Here is a 19672-nt window from a genome sequence, read left to right as displayed (position 1 = left end):
TCGGCACATCGCCAAAATATCTTGACATGATGCTTCTTAGTTTGAGATGTTAGTTGAATCGTGGGCTTGTTGCAAAAACAAAGAACAAAATCGGACCCAAATGACAAACAAGAGCCTCCCATGGATGTCATTCTCTGGACCCTGCGAAGCCCTAAACAAAACTAGTGCGACAAGAAGAAACATCAGGTGTGAATCTCATACCGTCATACTCATATTTCCTATCGTAATCAAAATCAGGTGCGACAAGAAGAAACACTAGACACAACAAATGACATCGTAGGCATCGTAGACGAGAAGAAACACCATACCCAAAACTATATGTTGCCATTTTTTTAACCTACAATAAAATGATACTATTTTGTTTGTTTTTTTAAAATAAAAAAATTCCAACGTGTATAAATAATAACACCAAATGTTACACGTGACACGACACATCAGACTCTTATGTGTCTAGTTAATGACCATGTAGACAGTTAACTATTATGGACTAACAACAGAGACAAAACAAAATATTTGAAACATTAGGGACTCAATCCGAAATAAAAATTTATCATGACCAAATATAAAAAAGCGTGTATTTATTAAAGACTAAAATCATATTTAAGTCTAATTTTTTTTATAAAAAAAATGAAGTATTGCTTTTGTTGTGAGTCACCATAGGTAAGGAACAATTAAGTGTCAATCTCATTCTTATCATCACAGGATATCAAAATTTTATTACTAATATTCTATTTTACACCCGAAGGGGCACTACAGTCCACAGATTCGAAAGCTTGTGTGGTGTGGTCTCTTCTGTTTCCCGCCTTCAAGACAGAGAGAGGTCAGAGGCTATGGAAACCTAATGGACGACGCAAAGAAATTGTACGAATCACTCTTCGACCAACTCAACTCCACCTTCCGCCGATTTTTCTCCGCTCTGCCTCAGCGCCACCATGACCCTTACGCTCGGTCTCTTCGGCCTCCGCCTCCGCCTCCGCATCCACGGCTGTGGCCAATTGTTCAAGAACTTTCTCTCGTTCTGCGGAGCTGTCTTCTTCTCCTGACGCTCCCGCGCTCCGACCAGAAGTTCCTCCTCCTCAAGTGCCGCTTCCTCCTTCGCGTTTTGAAGTCCTTCCTCTCTCTTGATGTCGCCGAACATGGCGGTTTGCGCTTCCGCAACTTTCTCTCCGGCGTTGACTTGGAGCTTCCTGATTCTTGCCGTTCGTATCTATGCGCGCTGCTTGAGGTAGGTTCAGTGTTGAGATGATTATTATATATTGTGTTTTTTCAGCTATATGTTCCAGTTAATTGCTCCATGATAATTTGGTACCTAATTTGGCATGTAGTTTCTAATTAGATGTAGCTTTGGTTTGAGGTCTTATTTGCTTTTGTTTATTTAGTTTTTAAATCTAGAATTCTAAGATTTTTTTGTAGGCTTGGGGGGGGGGGGGGGGGGGGTTCTAGATTTAGGTCTTTTTGAATTAATTTCTCTATCGGAGAAGAAAACAATTTTCTGTTTTTTTTTTTTTATTGAAGCTCTTTTCATTTAACTTTTTCAAAAGTTAATTGCATAAGTTAATATTAGTTTATGGTGTAGCTCAAAGCATTTCGTCTTCTTATTTTATTCTCCAATAAATGTATGTTTATGGTGAATTTTAACCATACAGAATCTTAGTATAGAGCACATATTTATGTTTGTTCCCTCATATCCAATTTATTGCCTAGCATAACCTCGTTGGACAGATGTAATGTGGCATTGTGCTTTTAATTTGATGGTAAAGTCTTATGGTTTCTGGAAATAAAAATGAAGTGGAGTTAAAATCAGGAAATGGGAAAATAGTTCTGTTTCATCAGCTCATTTGAGTTTTTAGTTTCAATTTTGATGGAACTGAATGTCTATGGGATAAGGATTTTGCAAAAGGGGTTGTCCGGTGCATGAGGCTCCTACCTGGTGAGGTCTGGGAAGGGTAGATATACACAGTTTTACCCTGTAAGCGGGTGGTTGTTTCCAGGATTTGAATTGTAACTTCCAGGTCACCAGGCAACAACTTATTGTTGTGGCAAGGCTTGTCCCTCTAATATTTATGATTGTTACAGCGTATCAAAAAATATTTACATGTCTGTAGTCATCTAATATTCTGATCTATGCCATTATGTACAGTTTTGTGCATTGTAAACTTCTGCCCCTTATAAATTTGTATAGGATTCTTACTGGAGTTCTATCCATCTAAATTTGAACATGTTATGTCAGGTATTTGCAGATGAACTTTTAAGAAATCAATCTTTGAGAAGATATCTTATGAAGGTTGATTCAGTGTCTTCCACCAGTGAAAAACTTTTTATGTGCCATTTCAACCAAGGTGATATTGCCAGTGTCCTGGAGGTGATAACTACCCATTTCATCATGTCAGTTTCTAATGAGAAAGCATTCGAGGATTTCACAAGTGGATTATTTTTACAATGTAACATGGATTTTAGATTTCCTAAACTTAGCCTTGCGCCCTCCATGATGTTGCTGCTTGACCCTGTTGTGCTTTCTGCACCGAAGATGTTTCAGGCACACACATTTTCAATGGTTTCTGAAGCCATTGGTTCAGGCTTATCTTCAGAGATTTTAGCTCCAGATATGAATTGCCACCTAACAGCACTTCAAAAATCTGTTATCTTGTACTCTACGCATGTGTCTAGTTTGCAAATAAATGGCTTTTGTGTTGAGTTGAAATGTTCCTATAATTCATACCTGCTTGAGAGAGGTCAGCCAACTTTTGAAGCTTATATCCTGCAAGGCACAAGGAACAGATTAAATCAAGTCTTATCAAAATTAGATAATTCATGGGACTCCTATCATTGCAAAATGTCTTCCAAATCAAAAGCTGACCTTTTGGCTGACTACATTGCATTTATGAAAGAGAGACAGCACATATTTGTTGATTCATGCAGGGATGCGACTACCTTAATCTTAGATTGTATTATCCATCAAGCTTTCTCTCAGGATGCCACTGGAGATGCAGTATACCATATAAAGGAAAATACTAGTGCCCAAGACATACACCTTCTTGCATCCATATTGAAGTTGATGAGTGTTTCATTGCTACAGACAATTAAGTATCTAAGCAATAGTGGTGATTCAGATTGTTTAAAATCCATGGGAAGTGCCTCTGTGCGCGAGAAATATGATTTCTTGATCAGCATCATTGACCATTTTCAACAATTTAAGTTCTGTTTACCAATTCAAACATTATTGTATGATGCGATGAAAACTCAGCAATCAAATTACAAAGTCTCCAAATCAATGCTTGTGCACTTTATAGGCTTGCTATCTTTAAGTTTTAGCAATGGATTTGATTTGCTTGCTAAGGGGTGTATACTCGTACTTATGGCACTGATGTGTCTATTTGTTTTTGAAGAGGGAGATTTAGTTGCTTTGGGGTCATTGAGGGGTCTGTCATTGCAACCTTGCTCGTCTGAAATTCCATCTGATAAGAATGGAAAGGTGAATCGTGCCTTCAGTTTAATGAACTTAAAATATTAAATTTAGTTTTTCATGTTAAATTAACGATAAATGTTACAGGGGTCTAGAGATAAGCGACCTGTCTATAAAGTTGCCGCAGAGTTTCGTAGAATTCAAGCATGTAATTTAAGGTACATACTGTATCGATTTCTTTTTGGCCTTTTCCTGTCTTTTCAAGTTACATATTCTCAATTTCTCTATTTACTAATATCCTTCCCCTGCTACTTAGGCTTGCTTAAGTGAATGGAGTGTTGGGGTTTGAGTAGCCATCATAAGTTCATTCATTTTAAGCCCAAGAAAACACCATTCTGTGTAGGCTCTGTAGTTTGAGGCCTACTCATTTTGCTGTTAGTTGTTTGTTTCAAGGTTTTGAAATCTTGTTCTACCCTGTTGTTATGGTCTCTTCGGAAACTAGAAGGATTATTCTTTTATTAGATTAATAAATTATAGCATACTGCTATTTGCTTATCTTGGAACTTGGGGCACATAAATCTTGAGGGACTCCATTTTACCATTTAGTTTAGCATATCAATGTTACACTGTGTTTTGAGTGATTCCATTTAGTTAAGCTTAACAGTGATTTTACTCGTGTTATATAGATTGCATCAATTATTGTTGTTATATTATTCATGTTTTTTTCACCCAAGTGTCCTGGAGTTGTTTGGTTTTCATTTTTAATACTATTTCTCTTTTATGCTTCCTTGAAGTCTGAACCATCCTATATTTTTTCAGAACGGTTTCCTTCACCTCCTATAACTTACAGGATGGAACAGAGAAAACCTGCAATGGGGAAGTGTTCCTTAATTGCATATTAGAAGACCCCAAAAAGGTATCTGATTATGATGATCTTGCAGATTTCCTTGAGTGTAAGACGGGGAAAAATTATTCCAAGTGGTTGAATGGCCGAGAAGTATATAGAAACCGGAGGTATCAGAGAAAAATAGATTTAAGGAAAAAGAAGAAGGAAACATTCTGGAATTCTTCTAAGTATAGAAAAATTGGCAAGTCTTTGAAGCGACAGAACATTTGTACGTTTATGAAGCATTGGAAGTGATAGATCTAACAGTAGATACCCATTCGATCCTATCTTGAGTTTAACGGGAAAACTTGCTTTGACTAGGGTCGAATTTTTTTTGACTTGTGGAAGCAAGGGCAAGGTATGTGACTCCTGCCCTCGTACCCACCATGTTATGTATATTTTTATAATTATTAATAGCATGATTATATATTTATATATAATTCATATTATATATATTATATGTAATTTTTTATCATATAATTAATTATGTAACTTTTTCATATTTTGTTATAATTGTAAAAATATAGAATAATCATTTTAATAGTTAAATAAATATTATTACTGTAGTACTAATTATAATAAAACTAAAAGTTATACATTTAACTAAAAGTATAAATTAATTCTTAAATATGTTTATGTTATTTATTTATTTATTAAATTATATATATATATATATATTGATTTAATTAAGATGTAATTAATAACTTAATTTATGATTTATTTAAAGTATATGGATAAATGTTATTTTTAAAAATACAAGATGAATTCGTTGTTCATTTTTCACTCCCGTCTTTTATAAATTTGAACCCGTCATGCTTTTTGTAAGAACATAGATAAAGATAGACAAATTTATCCACCTACAAAAATGGAAATAAGAATAGATAAAACCGCCCTGATGCCACGTTGCCATCTCTAACGAGGAGAGTAGAGGCCTTGGGAAGCAAATAATTTTAAATGTTTGTATATACAAGAGGATTAGTTAATAAGTCTTGAATTATATGAAAATTTTAATTAGATTTTTAAATTAATTTTTCTAATTGATGAATTTATGTTATAGTTTTTTAATTGAGTTTTTAAAAATTTTAAAATTATTATTTTCTAACAATTTCATACCGATACATATTAACTTAAAAGCCCTAATTACAGATTTTTTTTATAAATCAGGAATTTAATTACAAGTTTTTAATTTAAAATTTAATTTTAAAAGTTCTAAATAGTTCAGGAAGCTGCCGATTAATTTAATTTACAATTAACTTATTTTCATCATTATAAAAATTAATATTTATGATCAGTAATTAATAGAGTATTTGATAGAAAGTAGTAACTAGAAAGCAATTAAGGGAAGCTCTAACAAACCCATGAAAGGACCAACTTGTTAGAGTGATAACCACGTCTCTGTGATGTGGCTCTATTCTCCATTCCCATGGCACCACCATCCTCTCCTCCGCTCGTCGACAATTGCGATGCCGAGCGCCGCCTTCGCGAAGCGGAGGAGCGCCTCCGGGACGCCATCGAGGAGCTCCAGCGCCGGCAGCGCCGCGCCGCCTCTCACGCCCAGCAGCACCGCCACGTGGACTCGCCGCCCTGCGATCACGGCCCCGACGAGTCCTGCTTGGCTCACGCCATTGGCAACCTCTGCCTGACCTTCCTCCTCTCCTACGGCGTCAGAGTCGGCATTGGCATACTCCTCCTCGCCTTCAAGCTTGTTGGAGGACAATCCTACTCCTCTCTCCTCGATCTCAAGGTTAGTTCACTCAAATTAGGGTTCCGATTCTCCGTTAACATTGATTTTGCACTTAAATCAAAATCTGTCCACGTTTCAGATTTGGTGTTTGTTCGTTTAGCTGAAATATGTTTTTACTCCTAAAATTTGGATAACTCCTTTTATCGGAATGACCAGAAAGTAACAGAATCGGTGTTTTTGAGTAGTTTAAAGTGGATTTTAAAGCAACCGCGCATTCGATTTTTCTTTATCTTAATATATTCGGTTGAAATTGATCAAGCAGGATGTTATCTGTATGTTCAATTCTTTTGTAGCTAATATGATTCGGTGGAATGGTTGAAGCTTTTGTAGGTTTCAGTTGTTGTCAGGTAATATTCTGTTGCATGAAAGTATTGGCTATTGGCTATATTGTATATGTTAGATGGTTAGCATATCTGTTTTTATACAAATACAAATTGGGGAACAAATGATGAGGTTATGGATTTTATTTTATTTTTGTTTCCAGCAACATGTTTCAGAAAAAGATCTGATAGTAAGGGAAGAAGCATGCCGCATTGGTATTCTTTTTGGTGGTTTCACTGGATTTTATCATGCTCTTAGATGCTTGTTGCGAAAATAAAGGGCAGAAACTTGTTTTATTTATAATTATAATTATGCCATCGCCTTTTGTTAACATCCGTCTAGTGATGTTAAATCCTATCTTTGTAGTAGCTGAGTGAGCTTCACCAACTGTAATCAAAATAAAGGTTACGGTGGATTAAATCCATTGTAATTTAGTTTTTAATTTATTAAAATTAAAACCTAAAAGCTCTCTCACTCAATCATCAGTCATCACTCACCATGTCGCTCAACCTCAACCTAAAACCTAAATGCACCACTCTCTCACTCTGCCACTACCGTTGCACACCCTTGTTGCCATCGATGTTCAAGATCATGAACCCGAAGAAAACCGTTGCACACCCTCTGGTCTATGTCCATGGTGGTGATTCCGAACAATGTGAAAATACAACACACAAAACAATAAAATGAACACTTGGATGAAGCTTTATATTTTGTATGTCATTTTCTTGATATGGTATTTTATAATTTTTTTTTAAAAATTCTTTATGAGCTATGGAGAAAAAGAGAACCAAATTTGAAATATCTTAAAGTGTGGGGTGTCTAATAAAGGTTAACATCCTTATTAATAAAAAAAGAAAATTGACAAAAAGAAAATGTTAATTGTATTTTTGTTGGATATTCTTTACATAATATTACTTATAGATTTTTAGTTGTTATGAAATTAGTGGGATGCATTTAATTTTTCACATAAATTAATTCTAAGCATTTTATCTTTAAAACCATCATTAATAAAAAAAATATTTTAATAATAAATTTCTAATTATAAGAAAATATTTTTCAACAATCTCACACTAATTTAAAACTTTAAAGAAATAAAATAATATAAAAAAATATTTTTAATGGAGCATAAGGACTCAATGTATTTATTACACATATTTTGATAAAACAGGATGTTACGGTAGAAAAGACTATGCAGCAAGAAAGTATAAACTTTTCTCTCTAAGATTGTTAGAAAAATTAAAATAAAATAAAAGAAATAAATGAGAAGAAAAATACAAAGTCTTGAATTAAATGACAAAATAATAACAATAGCAAAATAACTTTAATTGGCACCACATGAATCAACAATGCACTATATCATACAATAAGTACAAGGAAAAAATAAATTAGGGGAAAAAATAATTAGCTTGAGTTGAAGCGTGCAAATGATATCCTTAGAGAAAAAGTGCATCCAGTGCTAGTAGGAAAATCTAATGTTGGTTCTAATTGTGTGTAGCGAAAGGATCTCCGAACCTTCTAACACCAATCTTGCTCTCAAAAATAAGTTTTTATATATAAGAGAGGGAAGAGGAAATTTTAGGGAGAAAGAAACTACACTAACGTGACAAATTATTGACTCATTAAAACAAAATCTTAGAAAGATCAAAAATCTAATTTTACGTAACAAAATCTAAAATAAATATTTTATAAAATAAAATAAAGTTAATATAAGTAATATAAATTTTAAATTATAAAACAAATATTTAGTAATAGAAGCATGCTCAAGAGATATGAATTCGTGGGGAAGGAAAATCTGTTTCCAATGTCAGGACCAAATTGATGAGTGTAGACGCAATCTGGAGAATATTAGACAATCAGTCAATGATGATGAAGCAGAAACTAACACCATGAAGATGATCCTAGACACTTATGGGAAGGCCTGAGGTCATTAATCAATCTCCAGAAATCAGAAATCTTTTTTAGCTCAAACACTCAACCCTACCTTAGACAAAGCATATCAACTCATCTGGGTGTAACTGAGAGGATTGGCTCAGGAAGATATTTAGACCTACCGTCCATCATTGGGAAGAAAAAGAAGCAGATTTTTTTATTCATCAAGGAGAGACTATGGAAGTGTATAAATTATTGGTCATCTGAACATTTACCAAAAGTTGGAAAGGAAATCCTCATCAAATTAGTTGTTCAATCCATTCCTACGTACAACATGAGTGTCTTCCTCTTGCCTTCTACACTTGAAGATGAACTCCAAAAAATGATGAATAGTTTCTAGTGGGGATCGAATACATAGCCAAGGAAGGTATCAATTGGTTGAATTGGGACAAACTGTCTATGAAGAAATAATTTAGAGGTATGGGTTTCAAAAATCTTCATTCTTTTAATCTTGTTATGCTAGGAAAATAGGGTTGAAATTTCTTAACCAACCAAGATACTATAATTTTTAAAGTTTTCAAATCTAAATATTTTCCCAATGTGGATTTTTTGGATGTCAAGTTGGGCAATAATCCAAGTTATGTTTGGGGTAGTATTTTTGCTTCGCCGGTGGTTGTAAGACAAGGAATGAAGTGGAAAATTGGTAATGGATCCTCCATTAATATTTGGCATGATCTGTGGCTAAATTCTGCACTACAACATCAAGTTTCCATATACCTCCAACAGGAATGGAAAATCTGAAAGCTAATGATATTATTGATCATATGTCTCACTCGTGGAACTTGGAATTCATTGAGTCAATCTTCAATGAATATGACATTATATCCATCAAATCCACTCCTTTACTGTCCTTGCAGGAAGATGATAATATGGTTTGGAAATACACATCCCATGGTGCATATAGTGTCAGGTCTGCGTATCATTGTATCATGGACAACACTCTAAAAGTTGATCACCTCAAGGCTGTTGGAGATTGGAAGGTCATTTGGAGTTTAAATGTTCCACCAAAAATAACACAATTCCTTTGGAGATCATTTAGAGGTTGTTTTCCTAAAAGATGATGTGAACCTTACGGAGTGGATCGCTTGATACAGGCTACGGAGGTTTGGATGACGCCACTTCCAGTGAAGGAAGATAAGTCAGGGTAGACGCCGCTTCCGATGAAGGAAGATAAGTCCGGGTAGACGCCACATCCGGTGAAGGAAGATAAGTCAGGGTAGACGCCACAAGGATTACCTTGATAAGTCTAAGATTGGTTCAACAAGGAACCCAGAGAGAAACACTCACCAAATGCCAAAAGTCCCTTTTTATTGAAAACAAAAACAAATACTTATAGTGTATCTGAATAAAAAGATAAAAATAGACATGGGCCTTCTAAACTGTTTGGGCCAAAATTACAATAAATAAAAATTATAACTAAAAACTAATTTAACTTGGGCCTTCAAATTAGTTTGGGCCTTCAACAACAATTAATAGTCTTGATAGTGTCTCTGCCTCTAGGCCTTCATCCTTTTCCACTTGGGCCTTCATCATTCTCCACTCGGGGGCTTTGTCCTTTTCCACTTAGGCCTTCATCCTTCTCCACTTAGGCCTTTAGCCTGTATTTGGCCAGTTTCAGGATTCTCATCATTCCTTCCTTCTTGGAAAACATTTGCCCTTAAATGTCCAGGATCATCACCGGGTTCAAGTACCACTTCCTTCCTTTTCTTGTTGGCTTGTTTGGCATAACTTTCATTCTTCTTTGCAATTTGCACCTTCACTTGGTCATACAATCTTTTCACATACTCAACTTTTGGTCTGTGCATCCTTATGCTGAGTCTCTTGGGGCTTGCTGTTGTAAGTTGGCCTGTTAGGCAATGAAGCTTCTGGAAGGAGATCAACTTGATGTTCTATGCTTCTTGAAGGTGGTAGTTCATGAGGAATCTCCTTTGGAAAGACATCTTTAAATTCCTGCAATAAGAGTTGAACACTAGGAGAAATATAAATAGTTAACTGATTAGAATTATCACTCTCTCTCTCTTGTGTATCACTCTTCCTTTTTTTATTCCTTTGTGATGCCTCACTATTGTCTCTCTCTTGTTCTGTCTTTTCTCTCCTTCTGATTTGGCTATCACACACTTCTCTAAGGGATAGAGGTTTATGAATAATTTTCTAGTCATGGTGCTGGAAAGAAATCTTGTTGGTGAAGCCATCATGCACTGCTTTGGTGTCCTCTTCAATGTTGGCCCTCACTAGTGTCATCTCCATCTCCTTGTCCTCAATAGTGAAACTTCCTTGGGATAACCTCTGGAGTTTCTGTCGCATGGTTCTACTGTAGCTAGTTGGAACATACCTCTTTCGCATAACCCTTCTCATCTCAGTCCATGTATCTATCTCTCGCCCTTCTTCTCTCTTCATTTCTCTTTGATTTTTCTTCCACCAAACAAGGGCATAGTCTGAGAATGTAGCTGCTGCTAACTTCACCTTCTGCTCTTCAGGATAATCATTGTATGAGAATGCATGTTGAATCTTCATCTCCAAGTCAACGTAGGCGTCTGGGTCACTACTGCCTTTAAAAGAGGATACATTGAGTTTTACTCCCTCAATTCTGTCTTGCCCCTCTATTCGGTTCGATCCATCATTGACCCTTCTGTTGCCAACATAAGGTCTCCCAACATTTGGATTCATTTGGTGCTCTAGTCGTTCTATTCGCCTGTAGAGCACTTCATTATTACGGTTCAACAAACGTTGCATTTGTGTAGTCATCGCATCCAGTAACAAGCGTTGAAATCCGTCCAGTTGATGATATACACCACCATTGTCACCAGCTCCTGCCATGATTAAGGAACAAAGAATTTTGCAGTAATTAAAAAAAAAGATTCAGGACTTCACCACACTCTACTCACGTGTTTCTCTCTTTGATGATAGTTCACTTGTGTTTGATGCTCTCAGTATAGGCTTTTGTGTGATGTTTTCACTCTTTCCTTTTACCACTCATGTTCCCTCTTAAGTTCGTGGATGAATCAAATTAGACACACAAGGTATATAACAGGAAAGACAGTTTAATTATCACAGATTGTGTAGCAGATTTAATTTGGATAGCAAATCAGATTTGATTTTGGTTAACAGATTAGACTTGAGTTGGATTTAGATTTGATTTAGATAACAGATTAGACTTGATTTGGATAGCAGATTGGATTTGATTTGGATAACAAATTAGACTTGATTTGGATAGTAGATTGGATTTGATTTGGATAACAGATTAGATTTGATTTGATTTGGATAACAAATTTTGATTTGATTTGATTTGGATAACATATCAGATTTGGATAACAAATTAGATTTAATTTGGATAACAGATATGATAACAAATAAGATAACAGATATGATAACAGATAAGATAACAAATATGACAAGTAAACTTCAAATGTTCATAACTTTTGCTACGGTTGTCCGTTTGAGGCCCACTATATATCAAAACGCTCAGAATTCAGAGGAGAATCTAGATTAGGAGATTTGTTCCACGATTTTCTTTCCAAAAAAACACCTCTAAATGCCTTAATTTCGTGTTCAAAGATCAAACACCCACTTTTTTTTTCAAAATTTTTGCAACTTTTTTTTTGACACAGTGTGAAAGACACAAGAAACAAGAACAAGAACGTGACAAGAACAAGAACAAGAACGAAACAAAATCTAAACAAGAACGCAAATAACAGAACACAAGACGCAAACAAGAACGAAACAAGATGTAAACAAAAACGCAAATAATAGAACAAGGACAAAACACGAACCTGGACAAATTACAAAGAAAAATAATAGGATAGGATAGAACCTGTATCAAGAGCCGAAGCTCTGATACCAGATGATGTGAACCTTACGGAGCGGATCGCTTGATACAGGCTACGGATGTTTGGATGACGCCACTTCCAGTGAAGGAAGATAAGTCAGGGTAGACGCCACTTCCGATGAAGGAAGATAAGTTCGGGTAGACGCCACTTCCGATGAAGGAAGATAAGTCAGGGTAGACGCCACAAGGATTACCTTGATAAGTCTAAGATTGGTTCAACAAGGAACCCAGAGAGAAACACTCACCAAATTTTATCAAATGCCAAAAGTCCCTTTTTATTGAAAACAAAAACAAATACTTATAGTGTATCTGAATAAAAAGATAAAAATAGACATGGGCCTTCTAAACTGTTTGGGCCAAAATTACAATAAATAAAAATTATAACTAAAAACTAATTTAACTTGGGCCTTCAAATTAGTTTGGGCCTTCAGCAACAATTAATAGTCTTGATAGTGTCTCTGCCTCCGGGCCTTCATCCTTTTCCACTTGGGCCTTCATCATTCTCCACTCGGGGGCTTTGTCCTTTTCCACTTAGGCCTTCGTCCTTCTCCACTTGGGACTTTAGCCTGTATTTGGCCAGTTTCAGGATTCTCATCAAAGACAAAGACTCATCTTGAAAGGTATCCAATGCACTCATGACTGTTGTTTTTCCACAAACTATTTGGAGAATGAACAACATATATTCATTGCTTGCTCAAAAGCCCAACAACATTGGAAATGTGCAAATCTTTGGAGTATGATGGCTCCTTAAATGCACTCAGTTGAGGGTTTCAACGAGCTGATATTCAAGCTCTTTGAAAACAGAAATGAAGTCAGAAACAAAAAATAGCTATGGTCCTATAGAGCATTTGGAGAAGCAGAAACAAGATGATCTGGGAAAACATTGATCCACACCCGCATACAGAAGTGACACTTGCCATGAAATTTTTCTCAGAGCGGAGTTTGGTCAAATCGAAGTCAGCAGCCATGACAAGTAGCATTGTACAGAATAGGGTCACTACATGGATTCCTCTTCCTCTGGGTTTTGTAAAATGCAATCTCGATGCAGCTATTTTTAAAGAGCAATTGTCTTTCAATGTGGGCATGTGGCCTTCAGGATGAACATGGTTCTTTTATAAAAGCACATTCGAATTGTTTTTTGGCATTCAAATTCCAGCAGCTGCATAAGCTTTTGCTCTTCAAAAAAGCATTGAATGAACTCATGCATTGGGTATAAATAATGTGATCTATGAGACAGATTGCAAAAATGTTTACAGATTTTCTACACAGCAAAAGAAAGGGTGTCTCTGGTTTTAGCTCTATTTTAACACATTGTAATAATTTACTTATACTTGTTCGAAACTCCAAGGTGAGTTTATCTAAGAGACAAACAAATCTTGTGGCTCACATGTTAGCAAGGACATCAAGATTACATGCTTTCTCTCATGATTTTGATTGCATTCATTCTCATGTTCTTGAGGTTATCATTAATGAAAATGAAATAACTTTATTTCCTCTAAAAAAATTCAATATGGTTCTAAGTATTTTTTATAAGCAAATACATTTTAAAGATGTGTTTAGATCAATTTACCGAAACTAATATTCCCTCGTATTCATTTTATTTTAAACCTTAATAAACAATAAATAGGAAGCAAGTTATAGGTAGTATACGAAAAAGTAGGAATGTGAAACGGTTAATTTTATCAATTTGTTTGTCATACCTTTCAGAAAGTATAATTATATTTGTCTAAGTATGAGAACAAATAAAATATTGGAATTAATGTCAGAAATTCTATTTTTAAATGCTTCATTACCACATTTTCAAAGTTTTGTCTCCTCTGGAAACAATAAAAAGTAATGTATAAAAGAAAAAGAAAACAATAAGAAGTTATAGGTAGTATAAAAAAAGTAGGAATTTAAAATTGATTTAATTTTATCAATTTGATGTTAGACCTTTCATAGAGTATAATTCTAATTCTCAAAGTATGGAACAAATAAAACATTGAAACTTATGTTAAAAATTCATGGACCATGTATCAGATGAACAAAAACTAAATCAAATATTTTAAGAAAATCAATATAACTAAACCTTAAAAAAAAGTGACTGTCAAAAGCAAAGAGGTGAATAAAAAAATAGTTAAAATTATGAACTCTTATATATAGATAGATAGAAGGAAGGAGAAATAGGAGGGAGAGGTTAGGAATTATTAGTAGTAAATTATGTTTAAGGAATGATTGAGTGACAATAAAAAGGCTAAGAGTTAGTATTAGTAAGTTATATCTAAGGAGTTACAATTTTAAATATGTAAAGAGTTACAAATTTAATTTGGTAAGTTACCTGAAGATTTAAGAAGGAACAAATGCGTTAGACTTAAGTGGATTTGTATATATTAAGATATATTCTGTCAAAATTAGCACGCCCATGTATATGTTTATATAATTCTTAATAATCTTTTCTATATATATAAAGATTAACACTCATAATATATTCTTTTTTAAAAGATAGTTAAAATCTGAATCAATTTAAAAGATATTAATTAGCACAAATTGGTATTGATTGGGGAAATTTCCAAATTTGTGTATAATGTTAATGATATGCACTAATATTTACTCTTTTATCCTTACAAATAAGCAGAAAATTGAAAATTACATTTTTAACTTTAAAATAATAAGTGAAAAAAATAAAATTGATTTTTATCATAATTATTTTAGTACAATTATTTAAAATAGTTACTATCGTAAAAAAAATTGAAAATATATGGAGATTAATTCAACCCTTAAAAAATTCTGCTATATACTACAAGTAAAAGATTCATAAGCACAAGTAGTTTCGACTCCGAGAATGTTGCACTTTGGTCTCCGTTGCAGTTGCTACCACCTCTGCTTACAAAATTAGAATTGAAAACCTTCGACCTCGTCATCTTCTCCTAGTTGTTTCCGAAGCATGCTTCGCACAAAACATGTCTTATCTTCCACACACAAAGCCATCTTCCAAAAACCGCGTCTTTTATCTACTTTCCCTTCTAACTCACACCACGTTCTCAACATTCATATCCATGACACACGTCTACGAGAAGCCCTTCTACATATGGCCCTTCGAGGCCTTGACACGAACTTCCAAGACTACAACACAGTCCTAAACGAGTGCCTGAGGAAAAGGGCCATCAGAGAAGGGCAGAGAGTGCATGCCCACATGATCAAAACTCACTATCTTCCTTGTGTGTATCTAAGAACAAGGTTGATCGTGTTTTATGTTAAGTGTGACTCTTTGAGAGATGCTCGGCACGTGTTTGATGTAATGCCGGAGAGGAATGTGGTGTCGTGGACGGCTATGATATCAGCTTATTCCCAGAGAGGGTATGCCTCTCAAGCATTGAGTCTTTTTGTGCAGATGCTAAGATCAGGTATTCTTGGTTTGTTTGTACTTTGTACAAGTTCATAATGAGAGTGGTGATTATTGTTGGTAATTGTGGAATGGAAGGAACTAATATTGATTTATGAATGCTTTATTAAGTTTTGGTTTTATTCGGAGAAGGTGTGTTGCATTTGTTACGCCCAAGTTGGTAAGTTAAATTTTCATATATTATGATTCTTTTGAAAAGGAGTTGATTGTCAATAATGGTGACTAGGACCTTCATTGAATTGGAGGAACCTATTGAGCCTATGACAAGCTTGTTTATAAGGAGAAACCAGAAGATGGATATTTTTGTTTTTAAGTTAGTGTGCTGGGTTGAGACTTTTGTTTTTGGTTTACTCGTGTCAATGGTTTCTCTGTGTTGACAGTAGCTATGCTTTTTTGCAGGTACAGAACCTAATGAGTTCACTTTTGCTACCGTGCTTACTTCATGTATAGGTTCTTCGGGTTTTGTCTTAGGGAGGCAAATCCACTCTCATATCATAAAATTAAATTACGAAGCACATGTTTATGTTGGAAGCTCACTCCTTGATATGTATGCCAAAGATGGTAAAATTCATGAAGCTCGAGGCATATTTCAATGCTTGCCTGAAAGAGATGTAGTTTCTTGTACTGCCATTATCTCTGGATATGCTCAACTGGGTCTGGATGAAGAGGCATTGGAGCTATTTCGCCGGTTGCAAAGAGAAGGAATGCAATCAAATTATGTTACTTATACTAGTGTTTTAACTGCACTTTCTGGGCTTGCTGCTCTAGATCATGGCAAGCAAGTGCACAACCATCTTCTTCGCTCTGAAGTTCCCTCATATGTGGTTCTTCAAAACTCTTTGATTGACATGTACTCAAAATGTGGAAACCTCACGTATGCAAGAAGAATATTTGATACCTTGCATGAAAGAACTGTTATCTCTTGGAATGCGATGTTAGTTGGGTATAGCAAACATGGGGAGGGAAGAGAAGTGCTTGAGCTTTTCAATTTAATGATAGATGAAAACAAAGTCAAACCAGACAGTGTCACTGTTTTGGCTGTGTTATCTGGTTGCAGTCATGGAGGACTAGAGGATAAGGGAATGGATATTTTTTATGATATGACCAGCGGGAAAATTAGTGTTCAGCCAGACTCCAAGCACTATGGGTGTGTTGTTGATATGCTTGGTCGTGCGGGTCGAGTAGAAGCAGCTTTCGAGTTTGTCAAGAAGATGCCTTTTGAACCATCAGCTGCTATATGGGGTTGCCTTTTAGGTGCTTGCAGTGTTCATTCAAATCTTGATATTGGTGAATTTGTGGGTCATCAGCTTCTACAAATTGAGCCTGAAAATGCTGGCAATTATGTTATCCTGTCTAATTTATATGCTTCGGCAGGAAGATGGGAAGATGTAAGATCACTAAGGAACCTGATGTTGAAGAAGGCTGTAACAAAAGAGCCAGGAAGAAGCTGGATAGAGCTTGATCAAGTACTTCACACTTTCCATGCTAGTGATTGTTCTCATCCTAGAAGAGAAGAAGTATCTGCAAAAGTACAGGAATTATCAGCCAGGTTTAAAGAAGCTGGTTATGTTCCTGATTTGAGTTGCGTTTTGCATGATGTGGATGAAGAGCAAAAGGAGAAGATACTTCTAAGCCACAGTGAAAAGTTGGCTTTGACTTTTGGGCTAATTGCTACCCCTGAAAGTGTGCCAATCCGTGTAATAAAAAATCTCCGTATTTGTGTTGATTGCCATAATTTTGCTAAATATACCTCAAAGATTTATGGTAGAGAAGTGTCTTTGAGGGATAAAAATCGGTTTCATCGAATTGTTGGAGGAAAATGCTCCTGTGGAGATTACTGGTGAGAAGATCTTGATAGAGAACACTTAATGAACCTCTAAGGTGCATGAAAAAAAGCAGGCTCTTGGGCTTTGGTCTTTTATCTGTTCTGATACTGAAATCAGCTCACAATTTAATGGTAGTATGCAATTCCATAAAGAAAAAGGGAATCAAAAGAAGATTGTAGAAGCGAACAAGTGATATTGACTGACCAGGATTGACTGTTGTTTGGATTGGTAATTATGAGTGGAGTGTAAGTTTTAATTGGAATCAAAATGGTACATTAAAATACTTCATTTGGATACTTTATTGCAAAAGAAATAAAATGCTCAACACTTTGATGGATGTTTCTCTACTCAAAAAACAAGGAATTCAAAATTACGCCTACAAAGGAGGAATTTTGGAAATTCCTTGCTCTTCCTTCTCTCCCTGTGAGCCCCGATCAACTTGACCTAGAATGTATATCTTTTCTGCCATGGATTTGCCTGTTACTTTCTCGATAATGCTCTCACAGCTTCACCTTTATATCTGATAGCTCTTTCATCTCTGTATGGCCTGGCGCATCATTCTCATTGAGGAATTCTTTTGCCTATCCAGGTATTCATATCTCATCTTGATTTTGTTGATTTCTATTCCATGATTTTTAATCTTATATTTTCATTTGTTTTTTCTTATTTTCTTGTAGGGTTTTGCTCAATAGATGCTGAAACTGTTCCTGTCTGAGTTATTATTTGATATGATTTTGTAGTAAAATCTGCATCCGAATCAGATTGTAATCCGATCTGAATGCCAATCAGGTTAAAACAGATATTTTTTATGGTTTAATTGTTGTTTTAGTCCTTCAATTTGAGAGTCCTGCATTGTTTAGTCCCTAACATTTAAATTTTCTTTTTTAATCCTAAATTTTGTAAAATTACTTTTTTTAATTCACAGATAATAAATTGATATTTAGTGAAGGTTTTAAAATGTAAATTCTACCGGTAAAAATAAAAATTAGTTTATGATGGCTTAAAACCACCACAAATTGTCAATTTATCATGAGAATGACTAAAATAATATTTTGTGAAAATTCAGAGAATAAAAAAAGAAAATTTAAATGTCAATGATTGAGAAAAGCAGTGTCTCGAATTTGAGGACGAAAACAGTAATTAAGTTTTTTTTATTGATTTTGTTCCTTATTTGCAGCAGACTGGTTTCCTTTTTATGACCAACTCTGCCTTTAAATCAGTACTTGTATGATTCGATTATCATATTAGAAAGTCATTGAATTGTTTGAGGAAGGATCATTATTTGATGAGAGTTGTCATATTACATGTCGCACTTGAAAATACATAAAACAATATGCAGACTTAATCAGTTTTTAAAAATTGACAACTTAATCAGTTTTTGAAAATTGACAAAATATTAAAAAGAACAATTTACTTGAAAAGTCACTCCTAAATCCTTTGGTGTTAAAATATAGGTGTTCTAAAAAGAATAAAAAGCGAAATTGAGAAATGTCGTAAAGAACATGTAGAAAAAAAAGGGAAAAGGTTAATAATCTTTTATCTAATTATAATTGGGTTAAATATGTTTGAGTACCTATAAAATTTAAAAAGTATTTATTTTGTTCTCATAAAATATTTTGTATTAATTTAATCTATGTAAAATAAAACATATTTTTATTGATCTTTAATGATAACTTTATTTTTTTTACTAATAGACTTAAGTATTTTTTTTTCTATCTTCCTGAGCACACTCCAAAGACATCAAAACTCACTATCACTTCATCTTTCTTCCTAATATCATTGGAAAATATGAGAAAATCGTCGTGGATGTGATGAAAAATTATAATTTTTGGAGATTTTTAGCTCCCAAAAAGTATTTAATTCATTTAAGAGTTTTTTAACCGCCATAAATTATTAAATTCATTTGTAATCAAATTACATTTGAAAATCTTTTAATCACATCAAATTGCCATCTAACATAATTACCATTAAAGAACAACAAAAATATATAATTTTTTATTTTTACAAGAACTAAATTAATATGAAAAAAATTATGAGAATGAAATTAATATGGGATCTCAAACACATTTTATCCATTATAATTTATATTAACCAACTTTTTTTTACAATTGTTAATTGTGAAAATTGTATTTACTCCTTGAAAGGAATATATTTTAAATCAATCAAGTAATTTTCACTTAATGATTCTATTAATAAATAAATGTTTAAAATAAAACGTAAAATCTATTCTTGATTATGAGTTCTTTTTAATCAAACAAGCAAGTTCATATTTTTCAACTTATCACATAATTGTTTAATACTTAATACATACAATAATAGTGATTTCGATGAAGATATTCATAGATAATTATCGTA

At 34.3% G+C, this 19672-nt stretch overlaps 3 protein-coding genes across 6 annotated transcripts; all 3 read left to right on the top strand.

Moving 5' to 3' along the window:
• Positions 1-744: 744 nt before the first annotated feature.
• LOC114392318 lies at positions 745-4740 on the top strand. Its single transcript, XM_028353400.1, has 4 exons — positions 745-1225; positions 2231-3472; positions 3551-3621; positions 4223-4740. Exons 1-4 carry the CDS (start codon positions 842-844, stop codon positions 4542-4544), a joined length of 2019 nt encoding a protein of 672 aa, XP_028209201.1. The 5' UTR covers positions 745-841; the 3' UTR covers positions 4545-4740.
• Positions 4741-5605: 865 nt separating this feature from the next.
• On the top strand, positions 5606-6796 carry LOC114392296. Of its 3 annotated transcripts, none has more exons than XM_028353381.1 (3): positions 5607-6033; positions 6296-6380; positions 6518-6796. In XM_028353381.1, exons 1-2 carry the CDS (start codon positions 5713-5715, stop codon positions 6350-6352), a joined length of 378 nt encoding a protein of 125 aa, XP_028209182.1. In that variant the 5' UTR covers positions 5607-5712; the 3' UTR covers positions 6353-6380; positions 6518-6796. The 3 variants fall into 3 exon arrangements, with proteins under 3 accessions (XP_028209174.1, XP_028209182.1, XP_028209189.1); XM_028353388.1 differs by having other exon boundaries at positions 5608-6033; positions 6327-6380; XM_028353373.1 differs by lacking the exon at positions 6296-6380 and having other exon boundaries at positions 5606-6033.
• An 8079-nt stretch (positions 6797-14875) lies between these two features.
• LOC114392283 (putative pentatricopeptide repeat-containing protein At3g13770, mitochondrial) lies at positions 14876-18595 on the top strand. 2 transcript variants are annotated; one of them, XM_028353360.1, is made up of 4 exons: positions 14876-15492; positions 15891-17740; positions 17845-17906; positions 17995-18595. In XM_028353360.1, exons 1-2 carry the CDS (start codon positions 15033-15035, stop codon positions 17333-17335), a joined length of 1905 nt encoding a protein of 634 aa, XP_028209161.1. In that variant the 5' UTR covers positions 14876-15032; the 3' UTR covers positions 17336-17740; positions 17845-17906; positions 17995-18595. The 2 variants fall into 2 exon arrangements, with proteins under 2 accessions (XP_028209161.1, XP_028209156.1); XM_028353355.1 differs by having other exon boundaries at positions 15891-17906.
• The last annotated feature ends 1077 nt before the right edge of the window (positions 18596-19672 follow it).

Source organism: Glycine soja, chromosome 2 (assembly GCF_004193775.1).
Source record: "Glycine soja cultivar W05 chromosome 2, ASM419377v2, whole genome shotgun sequence".
Lineage (NCBI taxonomy): Eukaryota > Viridiplantae > Streptophyta > Magnoliopsida > Fabales > Fabaceae > Glycine > Glycine soja.
The sequence above is the reverse complement of the archived record's forward strand: the minus strand, read 5'-3'. Positions and strand labels throughout refer to the sequence as shown.